This window comes from Miniopterus natalensis, chromosome 17 (assembly GCF_054644295.1).
Source record: "Miniopterus natalensis isolate mMinNat1 chromosome 17, mMinNat1.hap1, whole genome shotgun sequence".
In the NCBI taxonomy this organism is placed as follows: domain Eukaryota; kingdom Metazoa; phylum Chordata; class Mammalia; order Chiroptera; family Miniopteridae; genus Miniopterus; species Miniopterus natalensis.
The window spans coordinates 30,970,570-30,982,223 of NC_142097.1; the positions used below are offsets into that span (position 1 = coordinate 30,970,570).

General features: G+C 53.7%; 1 protein-coding gene across 1 annotated transcript; it reads left to right on the forward strand.

The window, feature by feature from the left end:
* Positions 1-1,246: 1,246 nt before the first annotated feature.
* NOG (noggin) lies at positions 1,247-2,097 on the forward strand. Its single transcript, XM_087825637.1, has one exon. The coding sequence runs from the start codon at positions 1,281-1,283 to the stop codon at positions 1,977-1,979; it is 699 nt and encodes a 232-aa protein (XP_087681763.1). The 5' UTR covers positions 1,247-1,280; the 3' UTR covers positions 1,980-2,097.
* The last annotated feature ends 9,557 nt before the right edge of the window (positions 2,098-11,654 follow it).

Here is an 11,654-nt window from a genome sequence, read left to right on the forward strand (position 1 = left end):
TGTGTGTGCTGGGGGAGGGGATTTAGACCGAGCCCGGGAGAGAGGAAGGCGAGACGCGCCCGGGTTAAAAGCTCCATGCACATGGAGAAATTCCTTGCTCCGATCTGCACCGAGAAACGAGCCCCCAGCACCTCCCCTCCCAGCGCCAAGCACCGAGCTAGTGAGAACCCTCCCAGCACCACCTCGAGCACCCCCTAAAACCGGCCCTGCACCCTCCAGCCCGGCTCCAGCGCGGCCGCGAGCTTTCCCTAGGACTGGCCCTGGCGGGGCGCCTAGAGCCCCAGTTGCATTGCTCCAGGAGAAAGGAGGGGGGCGGTGCATTTTGCAGGAGGAGGAGAAGGGGGGTGGGTGGTGGGGGAGAGAGAAAATTGCGCGGAGACCTGCCAAGCGCCACCGCCGTCGCCACCGCCGCTGCCGCCGCCGCCGCCGCCGCCGCCGCCGCTGCCGCCGCCGCCGCCTGTGAACTCGGGCGGGCAGCCGGACTGTCGGCTTCCCGGGACATCTGGGTCCGGCGGGGCACAGCCCTGGGCGCTGCCGGAGCCGCCGCCGCGGCGAGTGCAGGCGGCTTCCCCGGAGCCTGTGCCGCTCGGGCTCCTCGGGGGTGGAGAAGTGGGGGGTGGGGTTGTTGTTGGGGGGGAAGAAGGGGGAGGGGGCAACGCCGAGAGAGTCAGTGGTTTCCATGGTGATGGAGCTGAAAGTGCAGGAAATTTAAAGGCTTGGACCCAGCGAGACAGACAAACCGGTGCCAACGTGCGCGGACGCCGCCGCCGCCGCCGCCGCTGGAGTCCGCCGGGCAGAGCCGGCCGCGGAGCCCGGAGCAGACGGAGGGGAGCGTCCCCGGGACCGGCTCGGCCAGCGGCGCCGCGCGGGGCTGCGGGCGAGGGGCAGCGAGAGGCGGAGGCGGAGGCGGAGGCGGCGGCGGAGGAGGGGAGAGCGGCTCGTCCACGCGCCCAGCGCCGCCGGCGGCTCGGCGAGCAGCGAGGAGCCGGCGCCCCGCGCCCGCGGCCGCCCTGGAGTGATTCGGATGCCCCGGCGCGGCCGCCTGCCCGCGTAGAGCCGCGAGAGGAGCTGCGGCCAACTTGTGCGCCTCTTCTCCGCCCCGGGGGGAGCCGGCGCCGCGCGGAGGGCTCTCCCGGCGGCTCATGCTGCCGGCCCTGCGCCCGCCCAGCCTCGGGTGAGCGGCGGCGGGGAGACGGGGGAGCGCGGCGGCGCCGCGGGCTCGGCGTGCTCTCCTCCGGGGACGCGGAACGAGGCGGCAGCCCCGGGCGCACGCCGGCGGCATGGAGCGCTGCCCCAGCCTGGGGGTCACCCTCTACGCCCTGGTGGTGGTCCTGGGGCTGCGGGCGGCACCGGCCGGCGGCCAGCACTATCTCCACATCCGCCCGGCCCCCAGCGACAACCTGCCCCTGGTGGACCTCATCGAGCACCCGGACCCTATCTTTGACCCCAAGGAGAAGGATCTGAACGAGACGCTGCTGCGCTCGCTGCTGGGGGGCCACTACGACCCGGGCTTCATGGCCACCTCGCCCCCCGAGGACCGGCCCGGCGGAGGCGGGGGGTCGGCCGGCAGCGCCGAGGACCTGGCCGAGCTGGACCAGCTGCTGCGGCAGCGGCCGTCGGGGGCCATGCCGAGCGAGATCAAAGGGCTGGAGTTCTCCGAGGGCTTGGCCCCGGGCAAGAAGCAGCGTCTGAGCAAGAAGCTGCGGAGGAAGCTACAGATGTGGCTGTGGTCGCAGACCTTCTGCCCGGTGCTGTACGCGTGGAACGACCTGGGCAGCCGCTTCTGGCCGCGCTACGTGAAGGTGGGCAGCTGCTTCAGCAAGCGCTCGTGCTCCGTGCCCGAGGGCATGGTGTGCAAGCCGTCCAAGTCCGTGCACCTCACGGTGCTGCGGTGGCGCTGTCAGCGGCGCGGGGGCCAGCGCTGCGGCTGGATTCCCATCCAGTACCCCATCATTTCCGAGTGCAAGTGCTCGTGCTAGGACTCGGGGCCCCCTGCCCGCACCCGGACACTTGATCGATCCCCACCGACGCCCCCAGCACCGTTTCCAACCAGTTCCACCATCCTCTCGCGAGGGGATTCAATGAACTTTTTTTTTTTTTTTTTTTGGCTACAGAGACCTAGCTTTCTGGTTCATGTAATGCACTGTTTAACTGTGTAGGAATGTATATCTGTGTGTATATACGGTCCCAGTTTTAATTTACTTATTAAAAGGTCAGTATTATACGTTAAAAGTTACCGGCTTCTACTGTATTTTTAAAGAAAAAAAAATAAGCGAAAGGAAAAAAAAAAAAAGAACAGAGAAAAGAGAGACTTATTCTGGTTGTTGCTAATAATGTTAACCTGCTATTTATATTCCAGTGCCCTTCGCATGGCGAACCAGGGGGGAAAAGTTATTTTTTCTTAAAGTACCAAGAGAGGGGAGAACTTTTGTAGAAGGACTTTTAAAAAGCTATTTTCCATTCTTCGGAAAGTGTTTTGGATTTCCTTGGACCTCGAAGAAGCTATAGAGTTCAATGTTATTTTACAGTTATTGTAAATATAGAGAAAAATGGAATGACTAATCATTGTAAATTAAGAGTATCTGCTATTTATTCTTTATAATATCCCGTGTAGTAAATGAGAAAGAAGTGCAGAGCAGGATTAAAGAAAACCACTAAAATCGACTGCGCTCGACACTGCGATTCTCTGTGTTGGTGATTGATGGGAGGGGTGGGGGCGGGTGGGGGGGCGCTGCGCTCACCACGCCTGTTAGGAGAAGGGGCTCATCCCCTCTTCTGGGGTGATGGAGGTGACCACTCGATTTTTCATGGGGGGGGGATCTCAGGCCCCTCGCTTGAGATTCACGTGGCCTCCGCCCAGTCTCCCAGCTTTTTCTCCCCATGTCACCAAAGCTCGGGCCTGTCGTGACCTCGACACCCAGCCGGCCCCCTGGAGCTGACCCCAGGCTGGGCCGAGGGGCGGGGGGAGGGTGGGCGGCCGCTTTGTCCTGCCTGACAGGCCCTTCACAATGGGGACACGTGTCTTTCACACCTACCCTGGGGGCGGAGTGCCGCTGAAACTTGACCCCCGAGGAATGGGGGGGGGTGCAGATCAGATCAGAGCGCGCCCACCCAGATCCCGCCACCCCTCCTTCCCTGCACCCCCCAACCTCAATATTCAGGCTGTGTTAACCCTTTGCACGCCCGGAAGTTACGGTGGTGCGAGCTGAGGCTATCCCTTGGAATCAACACTCACAGCCTCCGGGATCCTGCCAGTCTGAGCCCCCCCCGCCCCCCCGAAATCCCAGACCGTCAGCCTTCCTGGCTGGGATAGCTGGGAGATTTGACACTCACCTCCCTCCTCCCCCAAGACCTAATGCGGACTCTGAGGGTCGGGGTTTCAGAGGGATCCGAATTGGATTGGGGGGGGGGAAACAAAAACGCCACCACTAGGATCTGCCGTTGGGGGACGGGGTGCGCTCCCCGCACCCCCACGCCCCGGACACTTACTCCACTTGGGGGTGGGGAGAGAGGAGAAATCAGAATCCGGATCTTTGAGCTTCTGGGTTGGATAGGGGCAAAAGGCGTGTTATCCCTCAGAGGGACGTGCGTAACAGCACCCCCACCCCGCGCCTTGAAGAGCCAACTTCTGGGGGCGGGCGCTCGACTCGCGCGCGTCCCTGCGCCCCGGTCCGCGGCGGCGCCCATCCGCGCGGCTCCACGTGGGCCCGCTTCCTGACACTGCTCAGCGCTCCCTTTATTTATCTTGGACTCCAAAGTCGCTCTCCTCCGCTACCTCCCCACCCCCCTGCCACCTCCCCGCGCCTCCCCCCGCACCCCTCCCGTCCCCTCCCCGCGCGGAGTCCCGGCGAATCTATGCTAATTATTTCCAACCTGCGCCGGGTCCCCAGCGCAGCCTCAATGCCCGGCCCCGCCCGCGCCTCCCTCCAGCCGGGCGCTTTCTTCCCTCCCGACGCAGCCCCGGCGGCTCCGCGGCTCAATAGCCTGGCCCGCGAGCCGGCCCCCTCCCCGCGCGGCCTCCGCCGGCCGTGGGACAGACGCGAGGGTATTCATTAACCCAGAGCCGGGGAAAACGGCAGCGTTCCCCCAGAGAGGGCACCCTGCCCCCGCGACTATCTGAGGCTTCATTGTAAAAGGATTAAAAGTTAAAGACCTCCATCTTATGATTCTTTCATTTAATCTTCCTGGCGCCTGGGAGACATGCTCGATGGATGATGGCTTTTAAAATATTCCTAATGTCGGCTACCTTAAGACTCCAAGCCGGGCAAACAAACGTAATTTATTTCCAGAAGAAAGGGGATATTGAGATGTTTAAGTTTATGAACCGCCGTCCCCATGTATATTTGTTAAGGTCTGACAAATACCCAAATAACGTTAAAATCAGCCATTCATCACTTATGAATTTATGCAAAACTTTCTGTGCCCCGGGCCAATATTTTTTTAGACAGAGTTTCACTTTGCGAGAGGTGGAGGTGGTGGGGAGGGGGGGAGGAGGAGGGGGAGGGGGGCTTGGGTTTGGGGGGGGCGGGGGGGGACGACGAAAGCAAGAATTTTCATGCCTGGTAAACACGCGAATTATGCGAAGAGAGTTATTCCCAGCTGGGCGGGCAGCCAAAACTCGGAGAGCGCGCCGAGGCCAGCGCCCCCGCCCCCACGCCGGCAATGTCATTGGATTACAATGCGAGGTCTTCCCCCCGCGACGCCCCCTCCCCCGCCGCGCGCCCGCCCGCGCGCCCGCCCGCGCCCCTCCTCCCCGCCCCTGCCCACTTGGAAAACCCGCTCGCAGCCGGCCAGCTTCTCGGCTTTCAGAGCCCGAGCCGGTGTGAGCCCGGAGGACCCGCCGCGGAGGTGACCTGCCATAGGCGGAACAACGGACGGGCGGCCTCAAAGGGCAGGACCGGAGCCGCTCCAGACGTGGAGAGAGGACCCAGCAGGACCAGGCGGCCCCAGGAGGCAGAGCGCAGGAGGTGCTGGCTCCCCAACGTTGTGACCAATGCACAGCCGGTTCCGTCTCTACCGTTATTAATGTCGATAATACTAATAATAGCATCGTCCGCACGGAAAGGAGTGGAGAGCTCTGGGCAGAGAGGCAAGAGACCTGTCCTTTGCGGTCACCTAGTGCCTGTCTCCAGTAAGGAGGAAAATGGATCTCGGTGTCTCCTGAGGGTTTGACAGCCTGTGTCTATGAATGCATGCAGCTGCTGGGGACCATGCCTCCTCAGGATGGAGAGTTAGAACTATGACTGGCGCAGACACAACTTGTACAAAACCCTGAAAGAGAATGGCAAGGTGTCCACCTTCCCAGCTCTCCTGCCCTGACTGCAAGAATTCACTCATCAACCCTCTGTTTTGAACTCTTCCTTTTATTCCTTCCTTCCGTTCTCCCAGCACGCCCCACACTTCATGCACAAGCATAGAGGCCAAATGTCCACGGAGAGCCAGCCCCCTCGGGGGAGGGGAGTCTGGGAATGGGATCTGGTTCCCTGTTGAGATGGAGAAGGCCAGGGGTCCATTATCAGTCTTGCTTGTGAGACTCCTGGGAAAGAGGGTTGAAGTTTGGTGGCAGCTGCAGGGGGAGGCTGGCTGTGTATTAAGAGCTCTTAGCTGTGCTGGATGGGGACAGCAGGGGGAGGGCCCAGCCCATATTGGTGGTATTTTGAAGGAGTGGTTCATCCTTTCTTTAATGCTCTTGGAATGTCAGAGCTGGAGGGGAGCTTAGATTCCAATGCCCACCCCTCAGTTTACAGATGAGAAGACTGAGACCTCAGCAGGGACTTGTGAAGATCACACTGATTTTATATAGTTGGGGTTGGCTAGGGGGCTCTCTTTTTCTTGTTCTTTTATCTTTATATTATTATTATTATTAATTATTATTATTATTATTATTATTATTATTGTCAGGAGGGTTCTTTCCAAAATTGACATCATGACAATTGATCATCGGGAAGCTGATCAACCATTCTGCTGTATCTATTTACAAGCCAGTTATTAATGGCTGGTGATACGCCAAGCCCTGAGGTAGGCCCTTTACACCCGTTCTCATCCAAGGTCCCCAGGTTCCAAATAAGGAAACTGGAGCTCAGAGAGTTTAAGCATCTCACCCAAAGCCACGAAGTAGGTGACACAGTTATGGTTCAAAATCTGAGCTGATCTAAAGCCTCTGCTTTTTCTGTAGCGCTGTAGGGATTCATGCCTGGGAAGCCAGGCAGAACATTTTTTATACCACATTATGTGCTAGGACCCCTCTCCTTCATGTCCCTCTGACACACACACCCCATACACACACACACATAAGGAGTTTGTAATGCAACGGAGGAGGTAAGAAAGAACAGAGTAAGTGATGAAAGAGATAAACAAACCCGCAAACGAACCTGGGCCAAGGTGGTGGAGGGCTCACTGCTGGACTGGGCAGCCGGGGAAAGCATCTGATTAAAGCTTCAAAGGACAAGTTAAATGTCAACCTCCTGAGGTGGGGATGTGAGAGGAAAGGGCATTTAGATGGAAAAAGCAGTATGTATGTATGTATGTATGTATGTGTGTGTGTACATAAAAGACATGATGTTGGAAAGGAATTTGTGTGCTTGGGAAACAGCTAAACACACTTTAACTTAGGATGGACTCATGCCGAGTGAGAGCAGGTGATAAGGCCCGAAAAGCAGGCTGAAGCCAAATTATGGAGGAGCTTGAATGCCAGTGCACTAAACTTTATATCTCAGGCAATAGGGAGCCATTGAGAGCTCTTGAGTAGGGCAGGAACACCATTAGAAAGTATTTATTCCACAAGAGCACTGTTCTGGTTATCTATTAGTGTGCACCAAGCTGCACCAAAACTAACAATCTCAAAACACACATTTTATTTTCCTCCTGATTCTGTGAGTCAGGAATTGGGAAGGGCTCAGCTGAGCAATGCATCTCTGATACTCATGGTATCGGCTGGAGGCTGAAGGATCCACTTCCAAAATGCTTTCCAGCCATTTTAAGAGCCCAGCTGACCTGTTGACTAGAACCCCTACAAGCGACTTCCCCAAGCGGCTTGGGTTTTCTCACAGTCTGGTGGCTTCCACATAGCTGGACTTCCTAATGGTAGCTAATGGCTCTGAGAGAAAGTGTTCCAAGAGACCTGGGTGGAATCTGCAAGGCTTCTTATGGCATTGCCTCAAAAGTGCCACAGTATTGTCTGCACTGCAGTCTATTGGCTAAGCCAGTCCCTAACACCCGTCCAGACTCAAGAGGAGGGAATTAGACATCACCTCTCATTGGGAGCAGTAGCAAAGAACCAGGGGCCATCTTTAATCTCCCACAAGCACTTTCTATAGGCCAGACTCTGTATTTTATACCCAGGACACCAAAATGAGAAGATATAGTCTTTTCCATTTAAGTTTGCTGTCAGTGTCCAGGGTGGATTGGATTGGAATATTAAGTAAGGAGGACCTTGCCATGGTCCAGAAAGAGTTGATAGGAGTGGATACTTGAGGAACATCGATGCCAGTGAATACAAAGATCATTTGCCAGGAGACTGGAAAGAACTTGGTGACTGATTGGGTGTGGGGGCTAAGGGAGAGATCAGAGAGGCCTCTGATGTTTCAGGCCTGCAAGGGACCATGCACAGAAGAGGTATCTCATATAAAACAGCTTCCTTTGCCGCCCACCAGCCCCTCCTCCCTCCCTCCCTCCCTCCCTCCCTCCCTCCCTCCCTCCCTCTCCCTCTCTCTCTCACACACAGACACACACACACACACACACACACACACACACACAGGTTCCAGGCTTGTCCAGAAGAGGGAGGAATCTGAGAAGCCTGGAGAAGATTTTAGTTTATAATTGAGTTGCACGGATGGATGGATGGATGGATGGATGGATGGATGGATGGATGGATGGACGGACAGTAGGGACAGCAAAAGAAGGTGGGCAGGGATAATCAAGCACTCTTGGGGAGCAGTAAGATTCCCCCAGCAGACCAGACGGTGTATTTGCATTGGGGATGGTCTGAAGAAAGCAGTGCAGGGAAGTCTGGGAGAGGCCAAGGGGCAAAGAAAGGTGCTGACACTGCCTGAGTGGTGCTTCCAGCCGGTGCTTCATACTTGTGATGTCATTGTGGAATGAGGAACATCATCACTAGGATACAAATGAAGAAAATGAGACTCAGAGAGGCCCAGTGACTGGTCCAAGGACACACGTTTGGTCAGTAGAAGCACCTGGATTCAAATCCAGGCCTGTGTGATGTCCAGCTCACATCAGGCCTCCTCCGTAAAGGCTTCCCGTGGCTGGAATAACTCGTCTCCTTTCCCTGTGCGCCTTCATCACACTAAGCCCTAAGGGTTGCAGGTTTTCTAGGAAGGGAATCCTTAGCCTGTTGTAGTTAGGAAAGGGGCGTCAAGGTTGGCTCTGCAGAGTGTATAAGATGTATTTGCATGTGGTTTTTTCTGGGAAGAGAGTCTGCCGTATCCATCAGAGTCTAAGGTCTGTAGCACAAAGGTTAAACCCTGTCCTAGGCTGTGAGAATTTGTAAGTGACAGATTTTTTTTTATTGTAACTCATTTGTTAAGGCTTCATGGCCCACAGTACAATGGCAAGTGTTCAGTAAATACTAGGTTCAGTGAAGTGAAGTGACGCCGAGGTCCACGCAGAGCCATTGTAGGTTCCTGAGGGGCGAAGATTCTTCTGAACTGCATGTGTAAAATAAAATAAAAAATCAGAAAGGTAAAACTGCTGGCTGAAGGCCACTTAAGAGACTTTGACTGTCATCCAGTTCTGAAGGACAGTGTAATCAGGGGGAAAGGAGAGAAAAGGGCACAACTAGGAGATGTTTTAAAGGAAAACAGAAGTTAGATCCAGCCTGCATTTTCATGTAAAGCAATAATTTGCTGGAGCTGAGAAGAAGCTGTCCCCTTTAAATTGAACATAACCCCTTTCTTTTGCCACAGTCCCCTCTCCCTATTGCATGCTTCACTCATTATATTACCTACCGGAACTCTTGTAGGTATTTGCAGTTGGGACCCCAGGATTAGATATAAGGAGGGGACTGAAAGCAAACAGCAAATTTTGATTCTTTGAAACAAGAAAAAAGGAAATCCTTATACAAAATCTGGGGAGGGGAATGCCGATTTTGAGAAAAGATGATAGAATTACATTTAAACTGGGATGGCCTTAAAGTTCTTCACATTTGACTGCAGAAACTAAGGCTGGTCAAGGCCAAATGACTTGTCACCATTCTAGTGACTTTGGACCAGAAAAGTAACGTTTCCAGATTTTCAGTTCAACTCTCCCTTTACAGTTGATAAGAATATCAGTGTTGGAATTTATAAAGCACTTTTGTGAACATAATTTTACATGCAATGAGACATGAAAACTACCAAGGAGCTCATTCCAGATGCTGGAGGCAGGAGCAGCTGGCCGCATGAGTAATGGGAGATGTAGCCGGTTATTCCTCTATGGTCAGGACTGGGCCCAGGAAACCCCACACACCACGCCTGGAGACTGCCCAGGGAGTCTGTCAGTAAGAGTGCTAGTCTGCGCCAGCCAAGTGAACTAGGCCCCGCCGTCGCTGGCTTCGGCAGTCCCTTCCAGCCCATGTTGTAAAGGGCTCCTGACTGGTGTTCAACTTATTGAATTAAGGGGGGAAATCAGTCAAGCGAGGTTAATAATTCTTCCCCCATTTTACAGATGTGGAAACAGGGAGCTTAAGTGACTCACCCAAGAGCTCACAGCTAATTGGCGGGAGAGCCAAGATTCAGACAGTTCTGGAGAAGATTTCAGTTTATGATTGAGTTGGGTGGATCGATGGATGGATCGATGGATAGGAAGGATAGCAAAAGAGCCCAGTAGGACTGCTGGGAAAAGCAGACGGGTTTAGTGCTCCCTGAGTTTATAATCCCAGCCAGCCTCCTCGATTCCATGCTCGCTCCAGCTCCAATCCATTCTCCACGCTATAGCCTGAGTGACCTTAAGACACACATGTGGTCTTGTCACTCCCCTGCATAAAATTTCTCAATGACTTCCCATGGCTCTGAGGATAAAGGCCACAATCCTTACCAGACTGAGGCCCCTCTCTGCCTGCTTGTGGGTTCAAGCCACACGGTTAAGGTTCTCTCACGCACCAAGCTCCCCCCTGCTTCAGGGCCTTTGCACATGCTGTACCTTCAGGTGGAGTATTTTCTCTGCCACCAAGCACCCCTAAATGCCCTCCTGTCTTTTAGATACCATTCCTGGGCGGGGGGGAAACCAGGTCAGGCCCCCTCTGATCCATGTTCTCTTGGCTCTCAGGACTTTTCCTCATAGGATGTATCACAGTTTGTAGCTGGATTTACTATTTTAAGTTATTTCTGTGCTTTGTCTCTTCCAGTGGATTGTCACCTCCCTCCGTTTTGCTCACCATGGTATCCCTGGGCACTGGTACAATTTGGGGCACATATAGACACTCAATATATATAGAGAGAGGACTACATAGTAAATGAAGAAATATTAACTGATCACCTTTCTGGGATCAGCCAGATTCTATCTGGGGCTCTGAGGAACCCAGGAGTTCAGAGTCCAGCTCCTGTTAAACAGCAATCCAGGGAAAATTTAAGAAGGTGCTCGAATATATGACACAGCACACAGAGCCAAGGCTGTTCAGATGACCCTAGAGTGACTCTATCAGTTCTGGGGATTACAGTGACTTTCGGGTTACTGACTTCGAAGGTGCCTGTCTCCTTGAGATCAACTTTTTTAGCAAATCAAGGAAGGGAATTCACCACCTAGAGAGGACTTCCCATCAAAGCTAGAGAGCACTAAATAAATCCATAGAGAAAATTCAGACACTTCCCAAGTGTGGGTGGAAGATTCGCTTTCCCCACATCTGAAATCCTTAAAAATAGGAGACATCTTATCTGCTGAACAGTGAAGACTTGGTCTTTCCTGTCCAGGGAATAATAAAATTAAACAATGACTGGCTCCTGCCTAACGCTTTATGGTTTAAAACCACTTTCACATCCATTATCTCTTTCAAACCCACACAGAGAGCCCATCGCCAGAATTTTGATTATAGTTCTAAAGATAAGATAAGGAAACTGAGCTGGAAGAGTAACTTACCCTGGAGGCAAAAGCCTTTCTACTGGGGGAGGAGTTGGATATTATGATAGTCTTCACTGACAAAAGGGTTTTTTTGTATATTTAGTGCCAGTTGTCTATGTTGGTTTTGTGGGGTTTTGTTGTTGCTGTTGTTTAAATTTATAGGCCAAAGAATGGACGAGAGTGGGGAAAACCAATAACCCAAGGCAAAGTTAAGAGAAAAGTTTAAGTCAGGATGGAGGGAAACCGGGAAACCAGGGAGTTTGTTTTACGTGAACAGAAGCTGGAATCCAGCCTAGGTAATTAGCCCTAATTTGTTCTAATTCTAGAAATGCCTCATTTCTAATTATTGGTCCTTTACCAGGAATCAGCCAGAAGTGACTACCTTCCACAAACAGTCTTGAGCGGTATCATTTTCATCTCATTTCACGGGCAGAGTCCTGGTTATGAGAGAGACGATCACATCCAGGTGGGTGCAAGGCCCCCACGAGTGTCTACAGGCACGACCAGCAATGGCGAGCTTTAAAGGGCATCTGTCTACTCAGGGCTACCACCATGAAAAATGAGAAACTGAGGCCCAGGGAGGGGAAGTGACCTAGGCAATG